The sequence below is a fragment of the Monomorium pharaonis genome, chromosome 8, assembly GCF_013373865.1.
Source record: "Monomorium pharaonis isolate MP-MQ-018 chromosome 8, ASM1337386v2, whole genome shotgun sequence".
Classification (NCBI taxonomy): Eukaryota; Metazoa; Arthropoda; class Insecta; order Hymenoptera; family Formicidae; genus Monomorium; species Monomorium pharaonis.
In genome coordinates this window covers 12,584,482-12,601,648 of record NC_050474.1, presented here as the reverse complement: position 1 = coordinate 12,601,648, position 17,167 = coordinate 12,584,482, and the positions used below count along the sequence as shown (strand labels likewise).

Sequence of the window (17,167 nt, the reverse complement as noted above, 5' to 3'; positions counted from 1 at the left end):
GAACGAAGCACATTCGGACGACGGCGGATCACCCCCAGGCGAACGGTTTGGTTAAGCGATTTCACCGACAGCTAAGGCAGCGATAAAATGTCATCAAAACGACTGATGGACAAAGACAACCGTCCTGTTGGGAATCCGAGCGGCCTGGAGGGAGGACTTGGACGCGATCGCGGCAGAGCTGGTGTAGTACGGACAAACGTTACGACTGCCAGGACAATTCTTGGATTGACACCCCAAGGACAACAGAGACGAGACTGCCGATTTTGCGAGGAAGCTGCGGGGCCACTTCGAGGAGCTATGCCCGGTAAATGGAACGAGACATGGAGAGCGGCGTACATTCGTGTACAAAGATTTGGATACGGCGGAACAGGTTTTCGTTCGTCGCGACGGCTCTAAAACGATGTTGCAGCAGCCATACGAAGGACCATACGCGGTCATCAGCCGAAGAGAGAAAGGTTTTGTCGTGCGGATGCACGGCGAAAACAAACTCATAACCTTTGACAGATTAAAGCCCGCTTACATTCTTTCAGACGAGAGCAATAACCCGACGAAATCCTCAGAGAACGAGCAGAAGGAAAACCAAAACACGGAGAACGCTGACCCGAAACAGTTACCTGGCGCGGTGAGCCCTCGGGAGCGGAGCGGAGCAACAGTGACGAGAGCGGGAAGGAGAGTGCATTTTCCGGATCGGCTACAAGTAGGCTGGTGACAACGCAAAACACGATGGACCTGTATATCGTTAGCAATATGCGAAAAAATAATGTAACGTATTATAAGGGATTATAACGTATCCGTGTATGTCTTCGTACGAATCGAATTAAGTACGCTATAATAATTTTCGAATTTAAATTTATTAGTCTCCAAGAATTCGTGACGCGGGAAACTCAAAAGCCGTAGTTATATACAGGGTGTCCCAAATCTGGTGTGCAATACTTCATGGAAAGATAGACGGGATCGAGATGAACATAAAAATCCAATATAGTCTTGGTTAGGTCTATCAATAATCAAGATATAAATTTTTTAATTTATGCGAATGAGAGCGCGCCTTGCGCGCCGAAGGAAGGGCTCGAGCCGCTCGAGCCATAGCACGGCCTACTGTCTCAAGCATTGGCTGCCGGCGGCGGCGGGGGGAAGAAGGAGAAGCGTGGCGTCGTCGCCGTTCCCACGTCTCGCCACACCGCGCCTAAGCTCGATGGCTGCTACGCATACTCGCGATTACATGACAAGATTATAAATTATTAATAAAAATAGGACAAATTTAAATCGTAATAAACTTCTGTAAATAAGAAAGTCAAAAGAGAGAAAGCGATGGAAACGTATGAATCCTGCAAATAATATAATATTTGCCGCATCAAATTCTCTTAACCTTTTTGTTATGGAATATTCAATTAACGAAGATTTATCACGATTGATTCTTTATACATTCTCCTTTCGTAACCATCTTATTAGAAAATTACAAAATGCACGAAATACTATCCCTAGTATACACTCTTTATAAAATAACACGATAGAAAAATATTCACGTTTGATCTAAGGACTTCAGGATAAATTATTTGATGCGACTTCTACGGTAATTATAGGTAATCAGAGATCAATGTTATGTCAAGTATCGTTAGTATGGTTAACTACAAAGGATTTTCTCTTGTATATGATAGAGAACTTCGAGTTTCTTCTATCGTTAATACATTATAAGTCACTGAAAATCTGTCGTAATTAATAATGCAATTAAAGGTAGAAGAAACTGTAAGTTTTCTATGGTTATAAAAGAAAATCCTTCGTTGTGTTAACAATACATGATATTAAACATTAATTTTTAAGCATAATTATCGTAGCATCGCGCCTAAGCTATCGTGAAATCGTTACATCAAGAGGGAATATTTTTTAGTGTTATTACAAAGAGTGTAACATACTATGGATAAGTATTTCGCGCATTTTAGTATGACACCTGTCTCTCTCTCTCTCTCTCTCTCTCTCTCTCTCTCTCTCTCTCTCTCTCTCTCTCTCTCTCTCTCTCTCTCTCTCTCTTCCTCCCTCTTTCTCCCTCTTTTCCTCTCAAGCACTACGTAGTACACAAATACAATAAATATTACCACGTTTAACAACATTAGTTTGTACTATTCTACTTTCATTATGTGTGTAAATTGAATAAAATTTTAACAATTATCATTTCTTTATATTTTTAGTATTACACACGATCGAAAAAAAATTATCAAAAATTATCACTAAAACTGCGATAAATAATCAGCACGATACTTTCTTTCTGAGTGTCGTATCGTGTTTAATGTTAAAAATGTTAAAAAATAGTAATCTTGTTAAAAAAATTTTATATGACATTTAATGAAACTCTAATAATATTGATTGGAACTGTTGTTGAAAATGACATTTATCGTGTTTCTGTAAATACTTTAGAGGGAAAGATATTCTGCTAACTTCGCAAAATACATCTTTTTATCTTTGTCTTTTTAATATAAAAATTGTAGCAACGTTCTGCTTTATTTAATTACACATAATGAAAGTAGAATAGTACAAACTAATGTTGTTAAACGTGGTAATATTTATTGTATTTGTGTACTACGTAGTGCTTGAGAGGAAAAGAGGGAGAAAGAGGGAGGAAGAGAGAGAGAGAGAGAGAGAGAGAGAGAGAGAGAGAGAGAGAGAGAGAGAGAGAGAGAGACAGGTGTCATACTAAAATGCGCGAAATACTTATCCATAGTATGTTACACTCTTTGTAATAACAGTAAAAAATATTCCCTCTTGATGTAACGATTTCACGATAGCTTAGGCGCGATGCTACGATAATTATGCTTAAAAATTAATGTTTAATATCATGTATTGTTAACACAACGAAGGATTTTCTTTTATAACCATAGAAAACTTACAGTTTCTTCTACCTTTAATTGCATTATTAATTACGACAGATTTTCAGTGACTTATAATGTATTAACGATAGAAGAAACTCGAAGTTCTCTATCATATACAAGAGAAAATCCTTTGTAGTTAACCATACTAACGATACTTGACATAACATTGATCTCTGATTACCTATAATTACCGTAAAAGTCGCATCGAATAATTTATCCTGAAGTCCTTAGATCAAACGTGAATATTTTTCTATCGTGTTATTTTATAAAGAGTGTATACTAGGGATAGTATTTCGTGCATTTTGTAATTTTCTAATAAGATGGTTACGAAAGGAGAATGTATAAAGAATCAATCGTGATAAATCTTCGTTAATTGAATATTCCATAACAAAAAGGTTAAGAGAATTTGATGCGGCAAATATTATATTATTTGCAGGATTCATACGTTTCCATCGCTTTCTCTCTTTTGACTTTCTTATTTACAGAAGTTTATTACGATTTAAATTTGTCCTATTTTTATTAATAATTTATAATCTTGTCATGTAATCGCGAGTATGCGTAGCAGCCATCGAGCTTAGGCGCGGTGTGGCGAGACGTGGGAACGGCGACGACGCCACGCTTCTCCTTCTTCCCCCCGCCGCCGCCGGCAGCCAATGCTTGAGACAGTAGGCCGTGCTATGGCTCGAGCGGCTCGAGCCCTTCCTTCGGCGCGCAAGGCGCGCTCTCATTCGCATAAATTAAAAAATTTATATCTTGATTATTGATAGACCTAACCAAGACTATATTGGATTTTTATGTTCATCTCGATCCCGTCTATCTTTCCATGAAGTATTGCACACCAGATTTGGGACACCCTGTATATTGGTTATTTATACTAATTATTTATATTGTTCACACGTAGTATTTATTAATTTTTTTTGTTATATTACATATTTATTTTATCGTTAATTGTTAATTTGCCCTTTCAACGCAACAACGTATCATTTTTTTGTGTAAAACAGAAACAGGATACGACTATAATAGATTCGCGATGCGTCAAATATAGATGAAACATTCACTCAGAATACGAAATGTATTAGCGTAGACACACGGAAGGCCTAGACTTTATCGTGTTACAGCACTGGCAGGGGGGTACTGTGGCGATCGCGTTGCCACATGCCCGCAAACCGGCAAGTCGTTCCCCGAAAAACAAACGGTCGTTGCCCGAAAAATAGCGAACAGCGACGAGCAAAGTTGACAAGGCCGTTAAAAACGAAAAACAACAATAGTTAAAATCGGGCAATGAACCATAATAACGGATTAAGGACGGGTTCCCAGGAAGGGATAAGCGCGGAGAAAACGGAGGAAAACCGGAATTCACGGGAGGGTCGTCGAGATACTTAACGATTAAGACATACACGTCGCATCTTCTGTACGAGCGAATTCCAATAAAGCTTTCTTATACTCGTAAATTCTCAACCTCGTTAATTTCGTCCGATCACTCTCACGCACGAACAATTCGCGCCTATCACGCTAAAATGTTAACACGACATTGTGAACAATAAATAAAACCAAAATTGCTTGTCAAAATGTCGAAAAGTATAAATACACTCAGCAGCAAAAAAAGCGGTACACTTAAAATTTCGGAAAATTTTACGAAATTTCAAATGATCATAACTTGGTAAATAATAAAGATAAAAATTTTTCTCAAAAAGAAAAATAAAGCTCAAAGTGTCCACTTTAAGAATATTTTAATAGCAATTATGCGTGGCTATTTTTTTCAAAATGGCGGATGACAAAGTTAGAGGATGCAAAATTGATAAATAAAGATCTGAGTTTGCGGCGGTGCATGGCGTGAATCAGGTGTTACAGCCCAATGGAACGGAATGCAAATGAAAATATAGAGCATTAGCTTTAAAACGCTTTTTTACAGAGTTCGATGCGATCATTTTTCGCTGAGTAATTAAAATTTGAATTAAAAAACAGCTTTTCTCTTTAAACTTGCATAACTCAGCGAAAAATTATCGTATCAAGCATAAAAAAGCGTTTTAAATACAATACTCTATACTTTTAGATATTTTTTGTCCCATTGGGCTGTTACACCTACTTTACGCCACGCGTTGTCGCAAGCTCGAATACTTATTTTGCTCAACTTTGCATGCTCTTTCCTTGTCATTCACGATTTAAAAAAATTTTTGCCTACAATTGCGATACAAATTTTGAAAAGTATGGTTTCAAAGCTGTCAAACCGTTTTCGAAATTTTGTGCTAGCGCAATTAAGTGCCGAGATGTTCAATTTTGAATTTGTAACAACGTCGATTCGTCAAGGCTTAAGGGGCTTGGAGGCGTTGCGATTCGTTTGGTTCTTCCATAACTTCAACAGCCAGATTTATTGTTCTCTACATTAATAATTTGCATCATTTTGGGAAATGGAAATTTATTATTTTCAAAATGTATCAATTTAAAGGCCAGAAAAGTAAAGACAAAATTCGATTCAAGATCTTTATTCTTCGCAATCAATATTACAAAATAAAGATACGATTTACGTTTTAAGATACCGAAATTATTAACTCAAATTATTGTTGCAATTTTTCTCAATATGATCCGCATAGATTTTGACTGATCAGAATTGCATATCTCTCTCTCTCTCTCTCTCTCTCTCTCTCTCTCTCTCTGTGTGTGCGCGCGCGCGAGCGCGTGTGTGTGTGTGTGCGCGCGCGCGCGCGTGCATGTTGTATGTACATATTAGTGTACAGTAGTTTGTATGATCTGCTCGTGCGCGGATTACCTTATTTATGCGATCTGGCATACTTCTTATCAGTCTTTTAATTTCATCCTGCCCAATTGTATTCCATTAATTTTCAAGAACTCCTCGAAGTTCTTGCAGTGACTGAGGAGCAGGTACACGATTTCGTACTTTCCTGCCAAGGTTGTCCCATAAGTTTTCTATCGGATTCAAATCTGGACTCATTGGTGGCCAATCGAGTCGATTTATGCCAACTTCATCAAAAAAATTAAGCACTCTTCTCGCAATGTGCGGTCGCGCATTGTCTTGCATGAACAAGAAGTTCTCTCTGACGAAGAGTGCGTAAGGAATAACATACGGAATAAGTACGTCTTCCATGTATACATCCGCATTAACGTTTTGATCAAAGAAATGCAAATCTGTATGAGCATTCGCTGAAATTCCTGCACAAACCATCACAGAGCCTCCATTGTAACTGCGCCTCTCACTTACAGTGCAAGCCGCAAATCTTTCTCCACCGCGACGATAAACTCGTTCTCGTCCATCTGAAGAATAGAGACAAAACCGAGATTCAACACTAAAGAGTACTTTGCTCCAATCTGCATAAGTCCAGCCTCTATGCTCAACTGCAAAATTGAGTCGAACTACGCGATGGCGATTAAGCAAAGGTACAGCCGCTGGCCTGCGCGAAAACAGATTTTGTTTGGCTAATCTTCCCCGAATGGTGTCAACGAATACATTAGTGTTGCGGACATCCCTTAAATTGTTTCGAATTTGAAGAGCAGTTTGATGCCTATCTCTTAACGACGTTGAAACAATTAATCGATTATCATTGTTATTGGTACATCGAGGACGTCCCGAAGAATAAAGATCTTGAATCGAATTTTGTTTTTACTTTCCTGGCCTTTAAATTGATACATTTTGAAAATAATAAATTTCCAATTCCCAAAATGATGCAAATTATTAATGTAGAGAACAATAAATCTGGCTGTTGATGTTATGGAAGAACCAAACAAATCGCAACTCCTGCAAGCTCCTTAAGCTTTGACGAATTGACGTTGTTACAAATTCAAAATTGAACATCTCGGCACTTAATTGCGCTAGCACAAAATTTCGAAAACGGTTTGACAGCTTTGAAACCATACTTTTCGAAATTTGTATCGCAATTGTAGGCAAAAATTTTTTTAAATGGTGGATGACAAGGAAAGAGCATGCAAAGTTGAGCAAAATAAGTATTCGAGCTTGCGACAACGCGTGGCGTAAAGTAGGTGTCACAGCCCAATGGGACAAAAAATATCTAAAAGTATAGAGTATTGTATTTAAAATGCTTTTTTATGCTTGATACGATAATTTTTCGTTGAGTTATGCAAGTTTAAAGAGAAAAGCTGTTTTTTAATTCAAATTTTAATTACTCAGCGAAAAATGATCGCATCGAACTCTGTAAAAAAGCGTTTTAAAGCTAATGCTCTATATTTTCATTTGCATTCTGTTCCATTGGGCTGTAACACTTGATTCACGCCATGCACCGCCGCAAACTCAGATCTTTATTTATCAATTTTGCATCCTCTAACTTTGTCATCCGCCATTTTGAAAAAAATAGCCACGCATAATTGTTATTAAAATATTCTTAAAGTGGACACTTCAAGCTTTATTTTCCTTTTTGAGAAAAATTTTTATCTTTATTATTTGCCAAATTATGATCATTTGAAATTTCGTAAAATTTTCCGAAATTTTAAGTGTACCGCTTTTTTTGCTGCTGAGTATATGGGGTGTTTCTAAAGCATCGGATTTGCTTAGCACCATGCGATAGAGAATGAAAATCTAAGAAGAAATGTTTAATACTATTTTTTGATGCGGTAAATAAGTTCGCCTCAATTCATCATTGTAATAAGTTAATAAGCGCGGAGGTACAAGAGAAAGTCAGTGATGGAGAATACGTGAAGTTGTCTCCCCGTTATATTAAAAATTTTTTAATGCTTTTAATACTAATAATTTTCGATAAAATTCTTTGGAAGGCTACTAAAATTTTCAATAGAACTGTCGGTTACCGAGAAATATTTCCATTTTGACGGGACTTAGAAAATTTTCGAATTTGTATTTTCAACTAAAGAAAATTTTTATTCCGCAGCTTACAGCTTTGAGTTCTAATAATTATCGATAGAATTCTTCAGGCGGCTACCAGAACTGCCGATTACCGAAAAAATTTTTACCGATATAGTACTTACAAAGATTTGTGTATTGGACAAAGTAAGAAAAAATTCAATGGTAAATAAATTTATTTATTATAAAACGATAAAACATTATAACAAGTGCTTCTTATAACAAGTGCTCAAAGTGTCCACCATTAGCTTCCAAACATTTAATTGTTCTATTAATGACACTTTCTGTGGCATGTCGAATGTGGTGTCATTGTACCTTATTAAACGCTATTTGAATTTGCTCCTCCAATTCGTCCTGTGTTTCTACGCCATTAAAATATATTATTTCTTTTTGTGCACCCCACAAGTAAAAATCACAAGGATTCCAATTTTGTGATCTTGGTGGCTATTTCCAAAAAGGTGCTCCACGACCCATCCAATTATCTTCATACGTATTATTTAAATATGACAGATACTATTTAATTAAAAGAGTAATATTTTATAAAATTAGTATTGATTTTTATTAAGTTTTGTTAAAAGGAAAAATAAAAAATTAAATAAATTAAATTAAATTAAATTTCTTTAAAATTAAATTTTGCAAAAATACAAACATTAAAATAATAGTAAAGCATCATATGTCTATTAAAAAGCAAAAGTTTAAAAATTATAGCCGCCTGAAGAATTCTATCGATAATTATTAGCACTCGAAGCTGTAAGCTGCGGAATAAAAAATTTCTTTAGTTGAAGGTACAAATTCGGAAATTTTCTAAGTTCCCGTCAAATGGGAAATATTTCTCGGTAACCGACAGTTCTATTGAAAATTTTGGTAGCCTTCCAATGAATTTTATCGATAATTATTAGCATTAGAAAAATTTTTTAATTTTTAATAATAGGGAGTCAACTTCACGCATTCTCCGTTACTGACTTTCTCTTGTACCTCCGCGTAATACATAAACTGCGAAATACATAAACAGAAGATAAAATGTTTATTGACAAGCAAAACATTAAATAACGTAGAAGATTATGCAGCTAAAAATGAATCTGAAGCTGAAGAGTTAGATATAGATGAAGAATTAGATACAAATAAAGCGAACCGGTGGCAAAAATGGGTAAATGATATTAGTAAATGCGTTCATAAAAATTTGTGATAACGGCGACAGAGAAAATGCTCATTATCTTCCTCAATTAGAAACAAAGTTATTAAAAGACATGAAATGGTTTCCTCTTTGGTCAGCTGTATGTCGGGATAAATTTGGATACGGAAGAGTATCAGTGCAGGATCCAGTGCAGCTGTTGAAGCGAAATTTGGTGTATCATAAAAACGCAATTGCTTTCAAATATTAAATTACCAATGAGAGCAGATTTATTTTTACTAAAACATGTTGAATATCTCAAAGAATGTCTTAATTTAGCAAATAGCATTATATCAGAAAAAAATACTCAGTCGCAAATTGAAAGATTAAATACATCTGAAAGCATCAGCAATGAGATACTAATAGACAATCTAATACAACTATCATACATGACAATCTATAAATTAAAAAATGTCTCCCTTGTAAAAATAATGATCTTCCCTCTGGTGCTTACAAATGCTATATATGTAAAGAAAATGTTCACGCATTAGATTCTTGCTCAAGAGCTATTGAAGAAGAAAGATGAAGGATTTGGACGAAAACGTATTTGTAGATCTTGCCAACGTATGTCATCTTGTACCACAAGTAAGATATCAAGTCTCAACGATACAGAAAATTGGCGTAGATTGGCGACACCAAAATCAAGATCGCGATATTTACATAAAAATTTTAAAGAAAATGAATTTATATTACATGATAAACTTTCAATTCCTATTTTAAGCAATGGTAACAGCTTAAGATTAAAAGCTATAAACATAAAAGGAAAAAAATTAACGCTAGCAAATACTTGCGCTTTTGATAGCGTATTCCAGTTATTTTTAGCAGCAGTTTACGACAGTAAAGTATTTGCAGATAAGTGCAGTTTATTAGTACAAAAAAATTTATTCTTTCGAATGATATTAGACACATCTACAAAAGACATTTCAAGAAATACGTATTATTTTAAATAAAATGTTCTTTTTATTTTAAATAAAAATTAAAATTATATGTAATAAATTGTACAGATAAATAAATTTCACTCATTGTTAGTTCATAAGCTCATGTTGTCTACACATTACTTCAGTATTGTTATGTATTATTGTTTTACTTGCTGAAATGCTTGGCATATCTAAGATTGCTGTACCTTTACTACATTTTTGCCCTTTAGCTGTTGCTTGGGCGTAATAAACAACTCAAATCAAATCAAATCTCTCTCTCTCTCTCTCTCTCTCTCTCTCTCTTTGTATTGCACCGGTACACTGCTTGACTATGATTCGTTCCTGGGCATCCCTCACGGGGTAAGAGGAACGTCACCACCCAACAACGGCTGACTGGACATGTTTATCGATCTAATTGTCGATTGCTGCGAAATACTCCAATAAAACAGTTATGTGACATCCACGTGGAATCCACGTGATTTAGATAGATTACGTAGATGCAGGTTTTTTCACAAGTTATCCACGTGAATGCGATGTTCTTTTTTCATCATTGCATTGAATTTTTTTATCTTCAAAATATCTATTAGATTTTCTGTGGTGATATATATCTGTGTGTGATATATTTGTTTAAGAAATTGTTACTTCTGCTGAATTATATTTTGCTAGAGACCTTAAACTTCCGTTGGATTTATTTTTAGGAAATCCTCCAAAAGTGTTATCGCAGGCTGGGAGTCAATATGTTGAGAATTTAAGGAGTAAGTTAGTGGAAATTTGAAAAAAAGCGAGAGTGAAATATAATATAAAAGCCAGATCTAATCTTTTTGAGGTGGGGGAAAAAGTTTAGTTGTTTAATCTTCGAAGAAAACCTGGAAGAGCTCCTAAGTTGCAAAGCAATTGAGAGGGACCTTATTTGATTTTAAAAAGGTTAAATGAAGTAGTTTACTGTATTCGAAGATCGTCGAAACACAAAAAGAAGATTGTTCATGCGGATAGATTAGCATCTTTTTCAGAGAGACATTCTTTCAATTAGGGAAACGGAGCCCGTAAAAAGAAAGTTATTTTCTTTTTCTTGGAAGAATTACTGTTGCTTGGTTCGTTTTATTTCACAGATTAATGCTATAAATTTGGTGATGTTTGGGATGGAAGTTCACATCTGAGGCGGAAGAAAATAAAGGGGTTAAGTTTTCTGAAGAGGAGATTCCTTTTTAGAAGACTGTCTCGCTCATAGTGTTTGAACGTGGTTTTCCCGTGAGACTTTGGGCGAATGCCGAGACGGGGACTTGGGAGTGAAAAGGGTCCACGTAGACAACCCCCCCCCTCTGTCCGAAGAGCAAGAAAGAAGGGCGCAAGACACTAAAGTGAGTGAAGCGTCGAAGAGGAGGAAAACGGGCGAAGATCTTCGCTACAGCAAGCCGGGATTCCGTACGTCCCTCAGGAAGCTGACCACTTCCAGGGGTAGCGAGGACGACAGTTGCGGTTGGCGAAGGGAAGAAAAAAACGTCGTTCGCTAACCCGAGATTCCGATTCGGGAAGAGTGGGGAACGAAGGAAATTAAGCCCGGGAAGTTTTCCTCGAAGAAATTCTCTCTGAATTGTCGGGACGACAATTCTAAAGAAGGGGGTTAGTGTTGCAAATGCGAGTTTTGTGAGCGTGAGCTTCGCGCGCGTTGTGGGCGCGAGATTAACGCGGAAAAATCAGTATATCGATCGCCTCAGTTAGCTAAGTCGAACGGCCGCGGTGTCGCTTAGTTATGGATAAACAAATGGTATGACAGTAAAATTTCTCGAGACGTCAACTCGCGCAGACGTATCTGAAATTCTTTTCTGTAAAAGTGAGTTTTAATAAAGTTTCTGTTCCTGACAAATCACGGTCTTATTTCGCGCGTGGCCGTGAGTGTTGAGCCTGAGTGAAAGCTTTGGAAGTGTGGAAGCTTCGAGGAGTGCAACAAATTATATTATATTATTATTATATTGTTGCGCTTCCCGAAGCACTCTCGCACTTCCACCAACACACACTCTTCCGCTCGCGAGCGCGGCGGAATAAAAACACGCTTTTGGCAAACGAGAAACTTTATTAAAAGCTGCGAACACGATTACAACTATTCCGAGCACGTCCGCACGAGTTGACGTCTCAGGAAGTTCTAAACAAAACCATTTGTTTATACATAACTAAGCAACGCCGGGGCCGTTAGACTCAGATGACTGAAGCAATCGATATATTGATTTTTCGCGTTAAGCTTGCGCTCACAACGCGCGCAAAGCTCACGCTCGCGAAGCTCACGTTCGCAACAATATTATAGGGAATTTACACGGATATTTGAAACGCTGTGCACTCTTCTGTCAGTTAATGCACGGCACCGTCGACAGGCGGCGTAACTCTCTTGAAAGTAAGGTGTACCCGACGTGCTATATAAAGACCATCCCCAGCACGATTAAGACAAGCAATAATTAGCTTCCTGCCCGATGTGGAAGAGGACCGCCTTATAAGATTTTTATAATTTATTTATTTTAATTGGGTGAACGATTGGCTACATGAAAAGTAATCTTCACTCTAATCAAATAAAGGGATCACTTATCGAGCGAAAAATTCATTCTTATAAGAAGCGAGATGTCACTCCATTTCGAATGACCGTATTTCACTATCGCTTAGAGTAAAATTCCATTCTTTTGGAGTGACGTTTCACTCCAAGAAATTGTTCAAGAATACGTGTATATTATGAGGATGTTTCTAAAGTTCGTAAACCTTTTACGTGGTTTCTATGTTGAATCTACCCAGCAAACACAGAATATAGACGTAATATTGCACAGAAGTAGCATGTGAGATAACAGATGTTACCTTACAATCATGTTAATGCAATCTAGATTGTTATCCGAGTACAATATAACGGTTTTATATTAATTTTTACATTTTTTTGTTATTTACTCGCAATATTGAAATAATAGTAACATAACAACACTTATATAACGGATTTTATATTAAAGTTATATTGATATTATATAATATTTTATATAATATTCATATTGCGCAATACAGATCTATTATATTGATATTATATTTAAATTACGCGAGAAAGCTTTCGGCAGTGCCATTTCGTGACGCGCTATACATATCCGCTGCTGGTGTTCTGGCAAAACGAGTCTGATGGTGCCGGTGTTCTCGAGCGGTGCTGACCTAATTGTTGAGTGTGATCGTGATTAACGCGACGGTGCGGCGATTCTGAGTTTCAGCGCGATCCAGACCATCCACCAAGCCCAAGGAAGTCTTATCGCTATGTCTTGCTGCAGGAGACACAAAATCTATCTTATCCGAGGCAATCCTTTTTATTTTTCCATTAAATGTTGTACTAAATTTACAATTTGGCAGTAGAAAATATTGTACAGCTATATTTTGTAATTATTTTCAATAATATGTAATTGGTCATTCCAGATATTCAGTTTGCAAGATTGAGGTTAGTCTGCAAATTTATAGCAAATTTAATAAAACCATTAATCTCAATATGAGATTACAGTCATATAATTAAAATATTATTGTTGCATAACATTTAAATTTTATCTCAGTTACATGTTATATTTATATAATATAACTATAACATTGTATGAATGGGAAATTACAATTAACATAGACGTTACATGTAACGCACATATTATATTGCGTGTTACTTCCCGTTTTATTGTGCCAACATTGATGTTATGTAACTGTGTTTGCTAGGTACGATCGCATCCACATAGATTCTAGGAGTGGCCTACACTTGGACACAGTGCAAATGGACACGTTGCAAATAGACACAAAATAATGCACACTGTACATTTCTACATTGTAAAGTTGTACACCGTACATTTCTACACCGTAATCGTGGCCACACACACACACGGGGGATGCAAGGGGAGCTTTCGGCCCCCTTCCCGCACCCACCCCGTCGGTAGGGGTGCCTTAAACAAAAGGGCATAAAAATGTACAGTGTACAACTTTACGGTGTATAACTTTGCGGTGTACAACTTTGCGGTGTACAACTTTGCAGTGTACCAAATTCCTGTGTCCAAATAAACCGTGTCCATTTGAACCGTGTCCATCTGCACTGTGTCTAATTGTACTGTGTCCAAATGAGCCACTCCTGATTTTAGTATCGTTTTTGAGCGGATGTCCACTCGAATATTCACGTGGATTTCACGATACCGATCCACGTAGCATTGACGTGAATACCACGTAGTGTTTTATTGGAGTAGTCCCTAGGTTGATAAACATTACGCCGCCCTTATCCAACAATGGGTGCCTAGGAACGAATTATTGTCGAGCAAAGTACAGCAGCGCAACTGAAAAAAATAGAACTAAAGATAGTATTAAAGATGGCAATAAGAGCCATCTAATGTTGAGTTTCATAAACTTGACAAAGAGAGATGACGATATATCTTAGACGAAAAATATTTTGGACTTTGCGTTGCGATAATCCCGCTCGTAGAACACGTAGAGCAAAAATGAAAAAAACGGCTTTTTTTACATGAATCAAAAATCCAAGCTTTTGATTGAGCCTAGTTAGAACATGATCAGTTCAGCCGTTATTGAAATCTGATAATGTTGGCTGCTCGCAAGTCACCTCTCGCGTAAAGATCTTGCGTTGTGCGTTTACTTGGAGAGACACTGCCGTGTCTTGTCTATTGGAAGTTAGCGCCCCATTTTTTTAATTAACATATTTTGACAATTGTGCTGATTGTACTAAGTTTGTGTTACATTCTGCTCGTCTCTTAAAACCGTAATATAAAACAGAATAAAAAATGGGAAAAAACGATTTTTTAGGTTCAGACCCCCATTTTCGGTTTTTCGCAATTTTCTAAATTGTGCTAACAAGGAAACCTCGCGAAAAATTTCTAAATTTATGTATTCACCCCCTCTACATTTATGCCAAGTTTCATAAAAATCAGAATTTACGGGTTCGCGAGGTTCCCTTGTAAGTTGTGCTAGATTGTGCTAACATTGTGCCAAAGTATTACTTTGAAAAAATAACAACAAAAAAAGTTACGATAAAAAACTAATTTCGAGTGATATTGACAACAATTGACATTTTTACATATATCGGTTATCTGATAAAAATAATATCGCATATCTGAGTTGTGCTAGCCTAGTACAACTTTCGGTTTCTGCAGAACAACGATATAAAGGAAACGTTACTCTTGAGTTCAACCCTTCGCGCAGCAGTTTTAAGTCCATATTTAGAGTTTATTATTATCCTCTGTAATAGGCTAGCACAATTCAGATATGCGATATTATTTTTATCAGATAACTGATATATGTAAAAATGTCAATTGTTGTCAATATTATTCAAAATTAGTTTTTTATAGTAACTTTTTTGTTATTTTTTTAAAGTAATACTTTGGCACAATATTAGCACAACTTAGTACAATTGAGAAAATTGCAAAAAACCAAAAGTAGGGGGCCGACCTAAAAAATCGTTTTTTTCCATTTTTTTATTGTATGTTTTATATCACGATTTTAAAAGATGAGCACAATGTAGAACAAACTTAGCACAATTCAGCACAATTGTCAAAATATGTTAGTTTAAAAAATGGGGCTAACTTCTAATAGGTCTGTGTCTTGTAATATGCTTATATTTACTTGATTATTATTATAGAAATATATTGAGTGTAACAATTTTTTCTGTGAAAAAATTCTCTTATTTTTTGACTACTTTTATCTTTCAATTTCTACTTATATTTAATGTACATTATGTATGTAATAAAGTAACGCCATAGAAAAAAGATAATCGTAAAAATAAAAATGTTTAGAATATGGAGATTTGATTGTATTTAAAAAAACATTTGTTCATAACATTTGTAACTTATTTACAGCCGAATATGAGGTTGGCACATTAGAACCAAGTACACCGTGCACTTTCACAATACATGCGGAGACTAAACGTACTGGAAACATACTGTCTCCTACTTACCCTGGCACTTATCCAAAAGATCTTATTTGTAACTATCAATTTGTCGGACAACGTGGGCAACGCGTGCGGTTGGAATTTCGTGACTTTGACTTGTTCTTTGGAGGACCACAGTACGTACATACAAAAATAAATTTTTTCAGTTATATTTATGTAAATTTTTTGTAAAATATCTGTAATAAATAGTAACTAAACTAAAATAAATTAATTTTATATATTTACGAATATATATTTTTGCACGTAAGAATGTAAAAATAACTAAAAACTTATTTCCTTAGATTAAATATTTTTTATTATCTACTAAACATAATTTATTAAACATGATTTATAAATAAATAAATGTGTTATATTTTTAAATCTACTTGTGATAAATACTACTTTATTTATAATGTATCAATATCAATCCCAGACGGCATATAACATTCATCTTCCACATCTGGTTTTTATTTAGTACTAGAACCATACTAGATACCACATTCTGCGTGCGCTATTTAATTTTCCATTTTTTGTTTTAAAGAATAAATTGTAACGACAATTGTGTAGCCAACCATTGTATATAAATTATCATTTGCTAACTCTGCGATGACAATCTCTCGTCATCTCGAATAAAGCCCTCTTTTTTAAGACAAAACTGTTTTAAGTCATTTACCAGCTATCACATATAATGATAGCATCTCTCGAAGAAATGGCAATAAAAGCATTTATTTTTCACTATTTTTAACTCACTTATAATATATATTAGGTATTTATCATGTTATTAATTTAAGTTGTCAACATTGTTACAATTTAATAGCTGTCAAAATTCAATTGCAATGACAGTTACTCTCGCAATACGAAGTAAGTACAACAAGAAAACCAATTAGCATTGCGGAAAATTGTCAATAATCAAATCGCTTACACTGATTTTGTAAGAGAAGACTAGTACGCAGTGCGCGCTACGCGCGCTTTTCACATTTTAAATTTTTTTATACAAGATTTACTTAAAATGCAAAAATCTCAAAACATTTCGAAAATTATGCATTTCTTATTAAAAAAATATGGTAATTATGCACAATAAAAGCGACCTCATCGATTTCAATAACCTATGTTGTCAAGGACACTATTCCGAGTAACGTACAAAAAGTTTAATCGTTGATGGTCATTTATTAAAAAGTATTTTACAATAAAAGTTTAGTAAAACTTCCCAGATAGTACAGTTTCTTCTTAAAGATTTCATAAAGTATTATTTCTTTCTGATAGTACAGTAATTCCTCAGGAATTCATCCAAAATTGCTTTAAGAGTAATATAAAAAAGTTACATGCACCGTGATTAGAATTCTTCACAATTTCTCAAAGTATTCATACAGAATTACTTGTTGGAATTTCTCAGAACTTCTTAAAGTATTCATTAGAACTTCTCCAAGTAGATGTCTCAAATAATATCTAGAGGATGTCTAAGGAATTTCCTGAGATATCGTG

The 17,167-nt window shown here is 35.5% G+C and overlaps 1 protein-coding gene across 13 annotated transcripts in view; it reads left to right on the top strand.

The window, feature by feature from the left end:
• Nucleotides 1-17,167, top strand: part of LOC105831069 (cubilin) — a 644,426-nt gene that overhangs the window by 248,274 nt on the left and 378,985 nt on the right. For all 13 annotated transcript variants that reach the window (XR_004964459.1, XR_004964460.1, XR_004964461.1 and 10 more), the window contains one exon: nucleotides 15,615-15,822. Coding sequence is in view for 10 of the 13 variants with exons in the window: in XM_036291394.1 (XP_036147287.1) it covers nucleotides 15,615-15,822 (208 nt within the window). In the remaining 3 variants the exon portion in view is untranslated. The remainder of the gene's footprint in view (nucleotides 1-15,614; nucleotides 15,823-17,167) is intronic.